The sequence below is a fragment of the Pezoporus flaviventris genome, unplaced genomic scaffold, assembly GCF_033815535.1.
Source record: "Pezoporus flaviventris isolate CSIRO_AGI_PZ_B2104156 unplaced genomic scaffold, CSIRO_AGI_Pfla_v1 ptg000018l, whole genome shotgun sequence".
In the NCBI taxonomy this organism is placed as follows: Eukaryota; Metazoa; Chordata; class Aves; order Psittaciformes; family Psittacidae; genus Pezoporus; species Pezoporus flaviventris.
In genome coordinates this window covers 2,060,358-2,079,404 of record NW_026892566.1, presented here as the reverse complement: position 1 = coordinate 2,079,404, position 19,047 = coordinate 2,060,358, and the positions used below count along the sequence as shown (strand labels likewise).

The following is a 19,047-nucleotide window of genomic DNA, read 5'->3' as shown; positions in this document are numbered from 1 at the left end:
TCATATCAGGCCCCTTCACAGAGCAGTTCGTATTGGCTCTATGTGTGTATACACCCAGTACTTCCTTTTAAGTCAGTTTTTATCAAGAGAGGGCTAAACCTCTGTTGCTCTGCACTCTTACATAGCTATAAACTGTTTCTGCCTAAACTAAATCTGTAACAAGAACTGCAACACCTGCAAGTGAGGTGGCTTGGGGGACAATCAAGATGGCCCTCATTCAATCTCCTGTTCCTAGAAGCCTGTGACATACCAGTTTTCAGGCTTTATCACTTATTAGTGTAAAACAAGACCAAAATTTGAATCAAGATAAGGCAGCCATGGGAGAGGAAAAAAACACAACAAAAAAAAAAAACAAACAAAACCCCAAACATTTTCTGTAGCAGCTACACAACACTAACTACATTTGTGGTTTGCATTCAGTTAGAAAGAAGCCAGTCTGCATAAAAATGAAGTAACTCGACATTCAGAAAGCAATGATAAGCAAGGAGAGCGCCTACCTGATGAAACGACAGACTCCAACACATGGAGTCCTTAAGTGTGGTGAGGAAAATGCACAGGGAAGAGACATTTTAGTTTGTCCAGAATGTCTGTGTCTCATGCTGGTTGAAGAGTTTTGGAAAGGCAGTCAAGGATGCAACTGCAGAAGAGGCACTCACATCCCTGATGGTACTGGCTGTAGCCACAAGTTTGTGAAGGCAGAGAATGATCATGACAGACAGATATGTTCTATAGTAGATGCAAACGAAGAATTAACACTTCGGCTTGGTTAAAGCACAAATAGCTTAAGAATGTACAAGCCCAGTGGTGGGACTCTCAACAGCACAGTGAAAGCTAAAGAACCTGGGACTACCTTAGGTCCTACATAACATTAAGTATTGCTCATGTTAATTCCATGCCCTGCCATTTCAGTGAAGTGTCAAACAGAGTTAAGATTCAAAATACACAAAAGCCTTATATGAAGGAATGAAAATTAAAGAACTTTTTTTTTTCCTTCACTAATAGTAAGTTCCACAAAGACCTGCACTAACATACCTTCAATAGCACTCACATTCCTAACAGATGCTCAAACACTACCAAAATGTAAATAATCATGCGAAGTATGGTTTGAAGCAGTTTAGAAGATTCCAACAGTTCCAAATGTCCCACACAAATTTAAGGTATAAACAATACTGCCATGGGGGTCTCTGCAGGAATCAAGAGCCTCAAGTTTCACCTCTATCACGCTTTCCCATTTTTGTCAAAAAAGGGATTCTAACTAAAGTGCCAAGCACATAGTTCAGCCACAGAACACTAATCAGCAATTCAGAGTTGCACAGAACTCTAGAATTAGGAGATGCAGAACTTTGGCCAGTTCCCATAATTTGAACAAGGAACAGTAATGAAGAGCATGTGAAATGAACAGCATCTTTTCAGACAGCAAGTAATCAATGTCCTATACTTCAGAAGCTATCAGATGACCTCTGTAAATGCAGCTGGATGTACAGTTACTACCTCATTCCTCACACACTACACTTACTATGCAATCAAAGGAAATCACACAAAGCAAAAAGCAACACACACCTGTTAAGTAAGAGATAAAAATAAGTTTCAGGCAAAGAATAAGCCATTCTATATAAAATATTCTATTTTAGATAGTGCTAATCCACTACTAGAAAAGGGGAAAATGGCACAAAAAAGAAATTCAAAAAAGTAATTAAAACTTCCAGTGGCCTTTAAGGAAGATGCCATTTGCAGGAGCAAGAAAAGGAAACTTCTTCAAACATAATTCACTGTTGGAGGCAACAATCCATAAAGTCATGTGGAAACAAGAACACAAGGAAGTGGAAATGCAAGAGTGCTTCAGAAGCATGTAGTGTACAATCAAAACACAGTATCAGAATAAGATCTAATACAGGAACACAGGCATGGGAAAATAAGGCTTATAACACTGTCAGAGGTAAAGAAGAATTTAAGTGTTATATACCACAAAGGAAGAAAAGCAATTTCTCTGCTGTGGAACTTAATCTAAGCAAAACTGGCATGATTCAAGACAAGGAATTAACTACCTTAAAGTTTATAAGTAGTAGAGCCATCAAAGGCAAAGAATCTGCAGAACATTTCATGTTTTACTGACAAAGTACGTTTCATTTAACAAGATACCACAAAAGGAACAGAAGTAGGACTGAACAGGAAGGGAGATCAGTTCCACAGACGGTAGCAGGTACAAGGAGGTAAAGAACAGAGGCTGCAAGACAGCACATGCCAAACAAATAAAATGCAGAGCAGTTGCTTAAAAGTTGTAGCTGATCATCTTATTTCATACATGGAATTCCTACAGTTCTGCTGAGCTGCTAACAAGTCACCACTTTTCATCATGCAACAGCTCATTCCCCTTGTACTTCCCCTGTCTTCTCTTGAGTCATCATAGTTTCCCCAGATTGCAAAGTCTGATGCTACAGCTTCTGCAGAAAGCTTAAGGACAAACCAAAGCTGAACAGCTTTTGTGACTTTTACAAAACAGAGGACATGATCTTTCTAACCCACACACGGCAAGTTTAAACAGTCCAAGTGTAAGAGCAAACAGCTAAAAATGCACTTGAACTGGCTACAGAGGTGCACCATCTACAGACCTAACTTACCCGATTATTAGAAACATTTTAGAATGCATTATGCATAAGTTATTCTCAGTGGCAGAAAAACGTGGCAAGCAATAGACTTCACAGTGCCACAGCACAGTATCCCAATTACAGGGCCACAGACTGTACAGTGAGGGACAAGGTGCAATATTCTTTAGGAAGCTCTAGTTCAGCCATGGTATTCAGTAGTGACATACCTGTTCTTTTTAGGATTAAGAAAAAACTTTTACACCGCATAAAGTATTACAAATGAAAAATGGAGGAATAACAGAATAATATTTATCACACAGAGGTACTAGAAACATTTGGAATAGGATTGAAAATCTGATTAGGAAAAAATAATCACATACGAGATACCTGAAAACATATACATCAAAACAGTGAGAGTCTTTTTCCATGCAATATAGGGCAAAGGAGACAAACTGCAGATTCTCTCACTTTGCTTTAGAGGGCATAGGACTCCACCTGCAAACTAAACTGGACAGAACTCATACACTGTTTCCCTGCAGTTTTAATTCCTGCCCCCATTTCCTTTATTTGTACTTTTCACCACCTTTTTTTCTCCCTCTCTTATACATAATTCACTGAATTCATTCTGAACCATGATAGTCCATACCTCTCCACCCTGCTCAGCCCCCACTTGTTCATCTCTTCCAAGCCTTAGTAACTAAAATGCAGCAGAGAAAGCAGTAATTCTGGAAAGGCTTTTGCCCCCAGCATTCTCATTTCTAGTATATAATTGCTGAAGAAACTCTGGTATTTATATCATTCATAAAATCTCAGAGCCAGCTATCAGCTCTTAGAGCTCATACTTAGAAAATGATACTGAATTTGATCATTTCTGGAGTAAGCTCCCAATCCTTCATTTAGAACTCTTACCATCACAATTTAAGTTTGGTCGTTTAGGGTTTTTTACTCACTTGGCCACAGACTGGATAACTTTAGAAGATGTATCCTTAATATTAGTGAAAAATCGCTCTGTTCCACCCCTCAGAATATCAAAGAACCCTCCATAAGTCTGGTCACATTCCGCAACAGTCAGGCCTAGAGTAGTTGAATAAAAATAATTGTACTTTAAGTCATATCCTGGAATGGGCTCCATACTAAAGCAAGTTGCCAATAAATCTGGGAGTGAATGCAGATACAGGCTACACCCTGTTGAAAGGCTCAAGAGTTCTAAAATTCTGCTTAACTATGACTTACGCAAAACATAGTACTTCCTGAAGTCAGGAGGTTTAGCAAACTACTTAACACATTATAATTGATTGCTGCATTTAAGACAAAAAAAGGTAAAAAAATTCTGAAAGTAAAGCATTTATTTTATATTGGCAGTGCAGCAAACTACTGTTGTTTTTTTTTTAATATCAATCAAAGTGTAGCTTATCATTAGCAAATCTACTTAAGCACCCCCAGCAGACACATTTTAATGCAGGGCTTCAAAAGCAGCTGTCATAATTCAGTTACTTTTCAAGCACAACATCCCTATTAATGTGATTGTATACAGCAAACAGTACTCATTCTTGCACAAAACAGATGGCCAGACAGCCTTTCGATCATAATCCTATTAGGAAGCTGGATTCTTCCACAGAAATTGATAGATAGGTAACATCACCACAATAATAAATATTACCCAATTTTAGAAGTTTCCCTGGAACATTAATATCCTTTGTCTCACTCACAATTCAGTATATCAAGCAAGAAGTATCAACCTAGAAGGAAAACTGAACACACTACAAAATAATCATAGAATCATAGAACAGTTAGGGTTGGAAAGGACCTTCAGATAATCAAGTTCCAAACCCCCTGCCATGGGCAGGGACACCTCACACTAAATCCTTTGATATCTTCTACATTAATTGAAGTGTTCCATATCCACATATGATATATATGATGGGTACAGAAACTGCTTTTTAATAAGATATTAGATGCAAATAATATAGTAATGAGAATTTGGTAGGCTTAAGTGCAATTAGTTTTTGCTGAATGAACTCTGGAGTATCTGTTCTCACAGAATGCATATGTCAGCTGTTAATCGTGTCGCTGTGGAAACATGTTTTGGTTGACTATTTAGTATTGCTAGTGCAACTATTATTTTTCCTCAGATGAAACCACAACTTCTTCTCACCTTTGATGTCCTATGGTGCAACCACCTCCTGAAGGCCTACCTGCACAATACTCCCTTAATTAGCTGCAGTCAAGGCAGTACCAGCTATTTCTGAAACTACTGACTAGATATCAAATAAACTGAATTTAAGATACTGCTTTTTACTTTTGAGGCTGTCAGACATTAGTTTTTTGGAAGTGAAAATACTGAAGAGCTTTAGACTATGATCACTGTCAGATACACTTCAAACTATCACAGGGGAATCAAAAGCCTCTTGGGGAAGAAAGCAAGAGGGAGAGAAGGACCCCAGATACTTACAGAAGTATTTAGTCCTCAGACATGCTTTTTGCAGGCTAAAATAAATACATGTCAGGTCAGTGACTCCTTAACATTAATGAACTACTGTGGTCCATAGTCAAATCCCTGCAATTGCTTCTGCAGCTCTTTACTGGACTTTCTGAAGTTAAACACCAAGCCCATTTTAGCACAATTATACCAAAAGCCACAGAACAGATGCTGTATTTTTAAGTTGTAACTGATGTTAAGTAGTTCTTAGAAAGCAAAGACAGCTGTCCCTTTCTTACCCCAATGATCCAATATTGTATACAAACAGTATGTACTGGTTTCAGTTACTTCTGTTAAAGTAACACATTTTCAGTTAAAATACAGCATCTCTGAAAGATTTTTAACAGTCTGAACTTAAACTCATCTTAAATTCTCCACTTTACAGAAGACACTTTAAAATATCATTGCCTCACTGAATTGAGAAGTTTGGACTTCAAAAATAACCCACTTTTACATGGTTTTATCACCTAAAGTCTACTTTCTCCACTGCTCTTGTTCTAGAGAATATTGCCACTTATTGTATCTGCACTTTCACCAAGTTTTAGTTGACTTGTCTCACATCCACACATCAATAATGTATTTTAGTTTCAATTACTTTATATAGAAAACCAAATTTTATCTTGCCCAGCAACAAATAGCAGAAATTCAAATTTTACATGCATCAACATAAAACCAAACCCTGACAAATATAAAACAAAGTTAGAAACAGCAATATAAATGCAAAATAGCATTTTTGCTATCTTGTGCAAGATGTCTAAAACCGTCAAAAGATTTCCCCCCTATCCCCAGAAGTTATGCAATTGGTTTTATACTAAGACGTTGTCTTCTTCTGCACTTACCTGCATTGTACATATTGTTGAGCTGTCCTGCAGGCTTGGAACTCTGTGAAACGGAGGTCACAGATGTCCGAGGCTGAGCATTGTTTCCATAGCCTCCATTTTGTTCCAGGAGCTGAGAAGATTAATAGTTACTATGACTACTTTCTTGTCAATTTAGCCAGCTTATTAGGCTTTGAAATCACTTTTACATGGTGAGAACAAGCAAGCTGAACCTCAGGAAAAAGCCATGAAGTTAAGATAATCTAATCGATTCACATGCAGTTTTGTGAGAATTAAGCATTGAACAGAGGATACTTCAGTTTGTTTCGAGTTAGTGTAGGCAAAGCCTTCATATGCTAGATTTTTCTATGCTATTATGATTAAGTGCAGCATGTTAAACAGAGCACTTGAATACTAAAGAATGACCCAAGAACATGAGAAGTTTTTCAACAAATAGTAACTACAACTAGTTTCCTTGCATGTCACGTAAGCTCTGTGCCTTAAAAGGCACCTTTTCAAAAGTTTTCAAATCTTAGAAGTCCTGCAGATCAATTCAACTGAACTTCAAAACAAATTGGTGTGAAATTTTCAAAAGACTTAAGGAACAGGGCACCTACTGACATCTGTTACTAAACACACTTACTGGACAGAAGAGGAGATAAAGGAGACCTAATCAGTAATACCCTTTATGAGATATCTTTACCTCTGTGATAGGCGATTTAGGATTCACATTCCTAGCTGCTGCTATCTCCTGCAGTTGATTCACAAGTTCAGTGATTGATAGTCTCTCCTCAGGGTTCACCTTCAAAGCAGAACCTAAAAAAGAGATTCAATGTAACAGAAATCCTTCAGAGCTTTTCTCCCAGCATATATTAATTTCTTCAGGGCACTCCAGTGCACTAAGTAATTCAAGATGTTAACAGAGTAAAGCAATTGCTAAATCCGTAACCAGATATAATTGTCATAACGGGTATCCATCAAAAAAAAATTTTTGGTTATTTCAAAGAATATACTTTAGGATCAGTTGATGATTAACATCAGAAGTAACTTAAATCCTGTTAGAGCTGGAGACATATTTATATTCAAGTTTCTAGTAATCTATTGAAAACTTAATGAAAACAATTTCTAACAAAAATTCAAAGAAACTAAATCAAAACACTAGTTGTTCCTATGGCCTAATTCAGATCCTAAGCAAGACAGGCAACAAAACTAAAAAAACCACAAGTTTTAAATTTCATTTACAATTTTATTTTTTTTTTATAATGGATTGGAATTTTTAACAAACCAAGAAGTTGTTTAAGTTAAGCTTTTCATCATCCCATGTCAACATGTTAAACAACAGTCATTAATAAAATGTATCCATGAAGACACTAAATTAAGTAACACTGTAAACTTACGAATAAGATCATGAAACACAGAATAGCGGGTGTCATTTTGAGGTATCACGTATTTTCCATTGACTATACGAAGTTTAGCTCCATCTTCAAATGGATGTTGCCTAAAGCACAGCAAGTACAGGATACAGCCCAGAGCCTAGACAGAGTTAAACAGAAATATTTCACAGAATCATGCAATCATTTATGCTGGAAAAAAAACACTTTAGATCACAGAGTCCAACCATTAACCTAACACTGCCAAGTCCACCACTAAACCATGTCCCTAAGCACTTTAAACACCTCCTGGGATGGTGGCTTAACCACTGCCCCGGACTGCCTTTTCCAATGCTGGAAAACCCTTCTGGGGAAGTAAGATGTCTTAACCTCTAATCTAAACTCCCTGGTGCAACTTCAAGCACTTCTTCTTGTCCTATAGCTTGCTACTTACTTGGGAGACAATACCAACACCTACCTTGCTACAATCTCCTACTCCTGGCTACGCAACTGCAGCTCCCTCAGCTGCTCCACCAGAAGACTTGTGCTCCAGACCCTTCACCAACTTCGCTGCTCTTCTCTGGACCCATTCCAGCACCTCAATGTCTCTCTTGCAGTGAGGGGCCCAGAACTGAACACAGGATTCAAGGTGCACCCTCACCAGTGCCCAGTACAGGGGGATGATCACTGCCCTGGTCGGGCCAGCCACACTATAGCTGATACAGGCCTTCCTATACTCCAGCAGATCAACACTTCCCCCCAGCTTAGTATCACCTGCAAACCAAGCATGTAATCAATCTCCTCATCCAGCTAACTGACAAAGATACTAACCAGAACTGGCCCCAGTACTGAGCCCTGGGGAACACAACTTGTGACCAGCCACCAACTGGATTTAACTCCACTCACCACCACTTTTGAAGCTTGGCCACCCAGTTTTTTTACCCAGCAAACAGTGTGAAGATGTCGTGGTGGTGCTGCAGCAAGCAGAATGCTCGCAGGGGCAGCTGGTGATACTGCCAGCCCTGGATGGTATAACAAGGGCAGTATGAGCCCACACTGGCAGATGAGCTGCCAGATAAGCAAGGACAGGAAAAGGCGGGCACAGAGACAGGGCCTGCCTGCAGTAATGGATGGTGGCTACTTTGAACTATAGCTGGACATCCAAGACAGGGAAACCACCAGACCACAACATGCTGCAGTGCTGCAGTCCTCTGCCACCAAGCTGGAGAGTTGCCAACAGTCTGCAGAACAGGTAACACCAGCTCTTACCCCATGGTAGTCTACAAGGAGCTGGAAGTTCCCCAAGGACATGGGGCAAAGGGAGCTCTGTTTTCAAGGGGTACCGTGGGACTGAACTCCTGCCACTAGCCCCAGTGAAGCAGTGGCCACCTAAGTGGGCAGAATGCCTGTAGTAACCAGCATTATTGTCCCACATGGGTGTCTCCCAGCAATCCGGGAGGCACAGAATGGAAAACCTTGGTGTAAGCCCCAGGCAGGGCTGCCCATATTAACAGAGGGTGGCTACTACAGTTGTTGGTTCTCTTGCCTTCAGCAGCTGTAGCCTGGACTGGGGCATGAGCCCACTTCCGCCCTCTTCCTCCTCCACCACTCAAAGGAGTGTTGGTACTTTATACAAGGATATTGACCCAATGATAAAGAAACACCTTATCCTTAACCTCTATACCTTATCTTGCATCTTATGAGTTAGCACCACAGTCCTAGAGAAAACTAAAAGGTTCTCACAGCCATGAACAAAATGAGGTCTGCAATATCCACCTTCTTTACATAAAGCTTGTCTTAGAATGAGAAGAGTTTATAAACTCAAGTTTTCTGATTCATGACCCAATTGGCTGGCTGTTCTTGTTTGTGCAGTTTTTAATTCAAGCAGTAATATTTAAAGCAAAATTTTAGACAAATTGATTAAGCTTCCTAATGCTACCTACAAATTTCAGGTTTCAATCACCAACTGCTGATTTATGCAACTCTATATTTTCCCAGAGCTTTAGAGATCAGCTTCACACTTCTTTAGAAATTTAGAACTCCTTTCAGCTTCACATTTTTGATGTTTTTCTGAAGATAGAACACTTAGTGAAACATTCATTTGTTTGGTATGTCAATTAGAGAACTCCAAGAAGCAGTTCTGTTGCTACATAGGTTTGTGGTGGTTTTCCCATTTATGGAATTTTTCAGGTTCAGGGATTCTTTTATTCCTATCTTTTTAAAAATAATTATAATAAATCCATTTTATGAATTTCACAGTATACAAAAATGAGTAGTCCTGCAACACCAAACATGTTCAAGAACAGAGATTTTTCTTTTAAAGAGGCTCTGGCATTTTCATACCTTCATCATGCATTTTAAGGAGACTCACTTTATTTGTGGAGACAGAATTCAGTCTTTTGTATTTCTAACTCATTATGCAATGCACCTGCTATGTAAGCATTTAAATGTTAATCAGTTAAAATGATATTGTGGGGACAGATAGTCTCTGAAACACTTGTTCTGGTAAAGATTTTAAGAAAATAAGCCTGAAATGACAGCCCCTTTACTACCTGCAATCAGAAGGCTACTCAAAGCTTAAACCAAATAATGTTTAAGAACATTTTCAGGTTCATTCAAGTCTCATAAATCACAAAACCAGGACTACCAATGCTGGCAACTTTCAAATATGCTGGTATATCCAAATGTGACACATGTACATCCCGACAACCAACCACCCAGAAGTCAGTTTCCAGTTCTAATCTTAGAATAGTCTGGGTATTATGGTTTAGTTAGGATAATCTCATCTCTTTCCCAAGAAAATGTAAACTGATATATATTCTATGTTTTCATACAAGTTAACAGATTAAATATGGCAGTTATACAGTAATAACAGTAATTACACAGTAATAACACAGAAAACTGTGTTCCATCTGGCCTATAAGAGTTTTACTATAAAGCATCCAATGCCTCCACCAAATGTTTACACAAAGGACTGGAAAACTCCTCAAAGTTCTTCTGAACCCCAGCTCAGTTACTTCAGCATATGGACTCTTACAGCCCCCACAGACAAGACAAGCTAGTGAATAACATTAGCTAAGAAATCTGCTCACTGCCTCCAGTCCTCTGCATGCACAACCTCCAACTCTCCTTCACCGCCAGTTTATCCCAAGAAGAGTTTCAAAGATTTGAACATTACTTAAGTCTCAAAGGTCTGGTATTTAGTTGATGAGTCTCTCAATCCAGGGACAGAAATAAACTGCATATAATTAATTCTGTGTTACTGTATAGCAAGTAGATTTTTGTCAGTCTGTTGGTATATAGCTCTCCATAATGTATGTACTGAAGGATCGTGTAAAACCACATTAATTAATCCAGTATCAGAGTACAGGATACTACCTAGTCTGCTATGGAAATGCCTGTTTACAAAGAAGTAAGGCAGACCATAATTTAACTGGAGGAATGAAAAAACTCTCGCACAGTCCAAAACAACACCATGCACATCAGAAGACAGCATCCATAGCCACACAGGGCAGAAAAACACAAAGGGAATCAGCTGAACACACAGGAAGTGAACAGACCACTTAGATTTGATCTTTGCATCCACTGCTAGAGAATGCTTTTCATTCCCTCTAACTTTTGCACTGCAGGACTGCAGGAGTGATACATTTTGAATATTTTAAACACCAATTGTGATTTGACCTGGATACTTCCTAAAAAGAATTAAACTACATGAAATGTAAAGAGATAATTCAGTTTACCTGCTGGATGTCTTGCACTGACTTTAAGGTTGGTTTGTTTGTGTGATTTTTTGGCTTTTGTTGTTTTTAGGTTTCTTTTTTTCCCTGCTTTTTTGTGTTTTGGGTTTTTTGTGGTGTCTTTTTTGGGGGATGCAGGGGGGCTTTTTGGGGAGGGTATTTTTTGTTTTGGATTTTTTGGGGGGGAGGGGGTGGTTTTTCTTTGAACCCCACTTTGAAATTTTGTTCCTTAGCTAATGTATTCCAAATCTTACTCTTCTGCGTTTTCATAGATTGGCAAGAGTGGGAATGTATGAAGGGCCATCCAAGCTCACATCGTGATCACTATAGTGACCACAACCAGGAGTGTTAATCATCCCACCTGCCTTCTACGGAATGCAACAAGATCAGTTATGCTTTCCAAGACAGTGCGACATTCTATTGCCAGATACTTTGCACATTTTCATTGAATGCAGTGTGTAATGGAAACCACATAGAACAACATGTTTCAACAAAAACTTACTAAATGGAGCAGATCTTCCAAAGACACAGTCGGAGACAACCACCATGTTAATACTAATGGATGAGGAATTATTCTAAACAAAATATAAGCTGTAGCCTTTTGAGTGAGGCTTTTGTTAAACACATTTCTACCTTCATGTTTACCTAGGTGTAATTTTGGCCTAGACTTCCAGCATTTAGCACACATAAAGTGATCAAATGATCAGAAAAATATATTTTTTTTGGTGTTTCTTCACATGCCAGAAGAAAATCGTTAACAACTGTAGAAGCTGAATAACGTTTTACAATATATTGTAACTAATTTAAGAAATTCAATTAAGTTCTGAGATTAGAAATAAAAACTCTTAAAGCACCAGTACTACATTTTCTCAATTTGTCTTTTAACACTGCCAATACAGGTAACAGCTGAACAACTTGATACCCAACTCTGTAAAAAACATACAATGAACTAAGTCCCTAAGCATGAGGCCACCGGGCAATACCTCAGGATTATTACAGTATTACACAGCTGAAAGTCAGAACTGAGAATTTACTTAGTATCTGCTTATGATTTTTTAGTGCATGTTAACAATTTATCATCTTTTCTACAAAAAGCATGAATGATCTCTGCATTACTCTCATCCTCACTGTGTGTATTTCATCTAGATGAAGTATTTAGACACTAGCATCTTTAACTCCACAGTAGGCTGTCCCAGGATTACACATATGGCAGAGCACAAAAGGCAAGAATTTAAATCCAAGGACTGCAAGTATTCTGGATCTAGGATGTCAAGCTTCAACTAGGCAACAATACTACTAAATTACAAAGTTCAGCACTCTTTCTCACAGTGGAAAACAAGCTAGATCTGGGAGAAAACCTCAAATACTCATCTCTTAATATATATAAATACTTATCTCTAAATATTCTCTTAATATTTAGATACACAGTTCATCATTGAAGTTCATTTTGACGTAAGGCAATCTATCCTGTGTTTATTTCAGTGTTTTTATTTAATCAAATTAACATGAAGACTGCAAACTCAGTTTAAACATGACATTAGCAGCTATGACACAGCAAGAGAAAAATTTCTTACCCAAATGTCCTGTTTTTCACCAATTGGAAAATTTGAATACAAGTCTACCATTTCTGGTGTCCTGTACATTGGCGTTGTATTCCTCGTGATCTGCAGAGGACAGAATTTCTTGAAACAGAAGTTTTACTAATAAGCTCTAATGACAATCAAAAAGGAAATAGCTCCCCATATAGAATGGATAGCATTCTCACTTTGAAAATTAATTTCAGAAATACTTGATGACAGAAGCCATCAACTGGTGAGGCACTGGAATGGCTTGCCCAGGGAAGTTGTGAATGCTCCATCCCTGGCAGTGTTCCAAGGCCAGGTCGGACAGAGCCTTGGGTGACATGGTTTAGTGTGAGGTATCCCTGCCCATGGCAGGGGGGTTGCAACTAGATGATCTTAAGGTCCTTTCCAGACCTAACTATTCTATGATTCTATGATACTATGAATCCTGCAATAGTGACAACAGCTTTGATATAAGGCCATATAAAGACAGTACTCAAAGTAGTAATAGTGATATTCAAGAGTTCTTCCAAACCGCAAAGCACATTAAGTAAAATTACTGTTCTACATGAGACAAAGAGATATGGACACAAATACAGAAAAAAGAAAAAAAGCCAATAAACCAAGTAGTGAATTCATGCTCCAGTGTGTATGTTTGACTTAATCACACTTAATGACAAACACATCCAAAGAGTTAAGCTGTGTTCAAAGGGATCCCTCAAGACACCTTTTCTACCATCTTTTTGCATGGCTATACAAGACAGTAGTACATCATCATAATTTCTTCTCCAGGAATCAACGGGCTGCTTTCCAATGATGCTGGATTCCAAAACAGGGGGGGCTCATAGGGTAGTTATGATATCAGAAATCGTGCACATGAATTTTAAGTGTCACTGTATTTCTCCATAATTAATTCTGAGTCCACTGATACATTAGACTTGCCAGCATTACTCTAAGAACAAATGCACTTTGCAAAAACACAGTGCACACTTGACACTGTCACTGTAGTCTTGGAGGCACTGCCATAGTGTCTATTCATATTCCACTGAGCAGACTTTTCACTTCTTTATTTAAACCATTCAACTGAAAAAACGGATGAGGAAATCACTCTGGCATAACCAATTTTTTACTTTCTGTTAAATGTGCAATTAGAAGAAACTCTAGTAATCACTTCTATTTTTGCACCAGATTGCAGAACTGACACTGCTCAAGTTGAAGCAGTGTTTGCATATACAGCTACAGAGCTATGATTATAGCTGCAGACAGTGTTTGAACTCTGGCAACACAAATACGAAACCAAACCTTTACAAACAACATTACAACTGAAACCATCTTCAGTTGTTTTAGAATTCCCATGAATCAATACCAGACTAATAGTAACAGTTAAATGAATCCACTGTTGATATTAAGATTAATCGCATTAAAATAGTCTTACCTCTTCTTCAACCAGGGCTCTCTTTTGTGCAGACCAGTTGTAGTCAGGATAGTAAGCTATAGTTGTAGCACTACCGAAGTCACAAAGTTTAATTGTCCCTTGGTTACTAATAAGCAAGTTTTCGACCTTCAAAAAAGAGGTGGAATAATAAATCAAAGATGCCTTTTCTCCTGTATACTAAAAGGCATTCTTTTAAACATCAACTCACCTGTGCATATATATAAAAATGCACACTTTAGCTCTGCATGTTGTTTACAGGAGCACAAAGATTTCAGACAGTACCGTACATGTATACGGTAGCAATCTAGCCAATTTTTAAAAAGAAGTACCAAAAAACACTATGAGCAGGAAATGTTCAAATGATCAGAAAATAAATCCCAGGGAGAAAAAAAAAAGTGCCTAATAAGAAGCCAGTTCTTCAAAGGACCACTTGCAGAAGCAGTGTCTTTAAACCTGAACATTTTAATGCATAAAACTGAACACTCTTAGCTTAACTGCAATTGAGTCAAAGCTACAACTCCTGTAGACATAAGACATGAACGTTCTAGTAGAAAAGCAGGCTACTGGGAGACCCCCAGAAAGAGTCAGCTGTGACATTGGTATCACTGTAGAGATAGAAACCAGCTATTTGAGGACCATGTGCTGCCTGAGTAGCTCATCATCCCTCCCTTTTCTACTTCATATAACCCCACCTCCTGGGATTGCCAAGTGAAATAGTGAGGAAGCGCAAGGAGACGTTAAAAGCAGGTATTGGGCAGAAGTATTGGGGGATCATAATCACAAAGAAGCTGAAAAGAAAATTTGTATCTCTGCATGAAATCAGGTAAAGGTGTAAAAGCCAAAAGGTGTATTAGTAACATTACAACACTACACTTCAGGTAACTAGGTTTGCCTTCCCTTTCCCTTTGAAACCTCATCTATGGACATCCTTCTGTAAAACCTCAGTTTTCAGAACATACTACTAGCCTGTCTTATACATGCCCCTTCCAAATTCTTCCACCATAAAATTAATTTTGACTACCCTACAGGAAGACAAAAGCTTTGTTAACAATGGTTAAAGTATCAATCTCAATGAGCAATCTGAATTCCCTTCTCTGTTGGATAACCTTTGCTTATCTCCACGTACAACAAGAAAGATGTGTGGGCATTCAACATAAAATTTAGATACTAAAAATCATCATATTTAAGAACAGAGATCAAGTTTCTGCACACATACATTCTGGTTTTCACGCTTCGGAAAGGCTGCTAGTAATGTAAAATACTCCAGCTGCTCACTGAGACCTGAACAGGCTCTGTGACCTGCGTTACACAGACTAGCTGTGCGCTTCACAGCGAATCCTGAAAAGCTGAAATTCAGACAATTAAAATACCAGAGAAGCACTGATATTTTACAAACCATCCTCTAACTAGCTTAGAATTTTTACAACACAGTAAATAGCTGGGTTCTTACAGTGCTGTAACACACTGTAAGTGCAAACTTCATCCAAAGAAGCTGACGAACAATTAATGCATTACACTGACAAGGGAGAGAAGAAAAGCACAGGAAAACAGAAACAGCCACCACTACAAAGGTGAATTTGTTTTTAGGCTGCACGGTAGAAGTTCATGAATCCTGTTACAACTCCAAACTACAACACCCCTCCCCAACAGCCACATTACATCTCATGCTCAAAACTTTGACCAAACGTTTTTATGCTGCTGACCTTAGTTCAGCCTTTTGAAAGGGCAGCACAGTTAAATGACCCTATTTGGCTTCTGGTAGTAAGGCCTCTGCCTACTGCAGCACAACTATCACTCAATCTTGCCTTGGAGCCCTGGTAATGTGAAACCAACACAAAACCAAACGCCTGCCTTTTTCTGTATTTTATCTTTGCCAGGAACTGGAATTACTTGACAAGAAAAAACAGACTTTGAATTATAGCATTCATTCAACTTCTATGGAGCTTGCTATGTAGAAATTGTGTATTTATGTATTTATCTGTAGAGTTTGTTACCCTTTTTTCAGAGAAGAGGCTTGTCTACAAGCTTTTCTAGGGGCTGGTGTACCAAAACTTCAGTGTTGAAAAGATTTTCTTCTAGAAAGTAACCCCAAGAAAGTTCTATGACAGCTTGGTTAAGATTTCTTTTACATGAGGTAAAAGTCTGTTCAATGGTACCAAGAAAAAAAAAAAACAGGGGGCATGGGGGAAAAGAATGCTTCATCTTCAAAACTATTTTGATACTAAGTGGTCATACTACTGCCTAAAATCAAAGCGTTCATCAGTGTTGAAAACACTTAGCACACATTTACTTTTTTAGTAAGTGGTTTCATCTTCCTTTTCCTAAAGTAATCAAGTACATCCTTACTTAAGGAGGAATGAATTCTCCTTTCTTATATTCAGCTGGTATCACATCAAACAGGAAACTGACATATCAAATTCAGATACTGTTTGAGGAATAAAAATCTTATTTTGCTTATGTTTACAAAGACCACCTCCCTCCACTGGGTTTCAATCTATTTGTAGTACACCAGAATCCCACTGATGATTAGGTCTCCTTCATTTATTATATAGCATGGATGTAAAGGTGCTGCCTTCAAAATTCAAAAAAAAGATGAAGTCCTCTCAAATCACTGAAGTTTTTAAGGGGACACCAGTTTCTATAGCATAATCCTATAGCAGCTTTGAATTATGCCTACCAAATTTTAAAATTAAATTTAAAACCAAGCCCTAAAATGCAACGCAAGTTGTTGTTAGTTCTAAAACTAACAGCTTCCTAGATGTTCTCAAAGGGCTATGTAACCTTTTACAGAGAATCCAACATTGCCCCCTCTTCTCCTTCAAAGCTTTACCTCTCTTCTATTTAGAAAACTCACTCACCTCTGCAACACAAGTTGTAGCTGGTTATTTTATCAAAAGCAAACTACTTGAAGACTGACTTAACAAGAAAACCATGATATATTACTTTTCTGTCAGCTTGTTCAGACAGTACAGCTAGTACTAACCACAAGCACAGGATGACAATGCTGAAAGAGATGCAAGTATTTCAGTCATGACCTCCACTGACATCCAGCAGTCTTGGCAAGGCAAAAGGTGCAGTTAAGCACCACTTTCAAGAGTGTCCACTGTACTTGATCAACAGTCTTAACACTGATTCAGCCTGATGAGTTCCTTTGGTGTTTAAAAATTCAGCCTTTATTTAAATACTGCAACACACCTTTAAGTCTCTATGGATAATAGGAGGTTTCTGTTTATGCATATGCTGCACTGCTCTGCAGGTCTGATAAAAGATCTTCAAAACTGTGTCACAGGAGATAGGGCCTTTGGATTCCACTTTCTTTAAGAATTCCACCAGCTGCCCTACAGGAAATGAGAAAAATTCACATAAGCATGCAGAGAACACCACAAATTCTGAAAGCCTGGCACAAATAGGCAAATACTTTTCTCATCAAGGAAGACTTACAGCCTTGAGCTGTGAATATTAGATGGATATTCTGAAAATTGTAAATCCACACTGACTGCAGTGCCCAAAGGAAATAGTGCTCTAAGGAACTATTCCTCCTCTTCCTTCCTCCAGCCAGTCTTAAAGAACTTAATACTAACCCCATATTTAAGATGAGGTTGAACTATAGTCTCAACATGCTCCTTATCCCATAAGTGACAAGGCTGAACTCCAGCTCCACTAACTATGCTACCCTTACAAGGCTTTCAAAGCTTCTGAACTGTGATGCAACCTGTGCAAACAGCTGTCAAAAGCAACATGTACTGCTGGGGAAAAAAAAAAGTTTACCTTTACACAGCTCTGTAAGCAGAAGAAATTCTCCTTGCCCTGTGTCCGATTCTTCTTTTCCTATTGAAGCAGCAGAGCAGAACTGGACAATGTTGGGATGCCCTGAAAGCTTTTTCTGGAGGTAACACGTTCAAGGAAGACTGCCAAGTTTACTGGTACAATTGTATACAGCAGTTCACAGACATCTCATCTGAAATGTTAGCTTAAAACCACAAAAAGCATTATCACTGTAAAAAAGATATCAAGTAGAACAAGGAATCATGCCTCAGCTAAAAAAATAGACTTCAGTGGAAGCCACTGAAGATAATATTATAAAAAGTCAAAATAAAACATTAAAAAAATCCTTGTGATTAAGGCTGAGGAAACTGGACTTCATAACAGACCTAGTTACTTATTTTTGTCTTCCAATAGTGACAGCAAGGCATTAACATATGTACCAGAGAGACCTTTTAATTATTAGCTACTTCTCTAGCTGGCTGATTAAGAAAGGGCAGCTGTCGCAACACCTGTCCTTTCAAAGGAAGTAGTAAGTATATTATGTTTCAATTTTAAGAAATTAAAGTTCAAAACAAATAACAGCTCTGAAAGACCAAGGAACTTATCGTCCCATCATGAGTAATAATTCTCCATACTAAAACCTTTGTCATGTTTCATGGTACCATTTTTGAACTATGTAAAAGAGAATAAAATTTAAGTGATCTCAGTTTCTGCCAGTGGAAGTTACATTGCATTACGCCCATCTGTGCTGCCCCTGGCAGCCATCACTCTGGTCATGTACTGATACTCATGCCTGAGGCAAACACACACTATTTACAAGATGCATTCACCAATTCTAAAAGGAAAAAAGCAAAGATGTCGTAAGTACAGCAAAGCTATAAAAAAAAAAAGACAAGTTGGATGCATCAAATTAGAATGAATCCAAAGTACTAGTTTACATCTTATGCATGTCTTAACAACCTTTTACTCAGAGCCACAGGAATTAGTTTCACAATTGTAACTTGGAAAGGTAGCAACAGTTAACCCTCATTCACGCTGTACATATGCTTTAATGAGCCCAAACTGTGAAAAAACATCTACAGTACATTCAGTTCTTTACTCCTGACAACACAGAGTACCTAGAAAACATATAGCGCTACCACAGTCTGTTATTTGCCAGTATACTTCCAGTGAGTGGTGTTTAGTGTAAGACTTCGCCAAACATTTCAGTAATCATAGAAAAATATTTAAGTAGTTTAAATGAAGTGGTTTTGCATGGTAACTCAAAATGAAGCTGAATACTCAGACTGGAAACGA

The 19,047-nt window shown here is 38.3% G+C and overlaps 1 protein-coding gene across 5 annotated transcripts in view; it reads right to left on the bottom strand.

Annotated features, from left to right (window-relative positions):
• The window catches only part of GAK (cyclin G associated kinase), a 74,083-nt gene that overhangs the window by 41,366 nt on the left and 13,670 nt on the right, over window positions 1-19,047 (bottom strand). For 3 of the 5 annotated variants that reach the window (XM_061455067.1, XM_061455071.1, XM_061455068.1), the window contains exons 4-11: window positions 17,755-17,869; window positions 17,182-17,324; window positions 13,987-14,112; window positions 12,564-12,671; window positions 7,280-7,415; window positions 6,586-6,698; window positions 5,904-6,015; window positions 3,536-3,659 (exon numbers count right to left, since the gene is read on the bottom strand). In XM_061455067.1, the coding sequence (XP_061311051.1) occupies window positions 3,536-3,659; window positions 5,904-6,015; window positions 6,586-6,698; window positions 7,280-7,415; window positions 12,564-12,671; window positions 13,987-14,112; window positions 17,182-17,324; window positions 17,755-17,869 (977 nt within the window). The remainder of the gene's footprint in view (window positions 1-3,535; window positions 3,660-5,903; window positions 6,016-6,585; window positions 6,699-7,279; window positions 7,416-12,563; window positions 12,672-13,986; window positions 14,113-17,181; window positions 17,325-17,754; window positions 17,870-19,047) is intronic. The other 2 variants (XM_061455069.1, XM_061455070.1) reach the window with 1 other exon arrangement.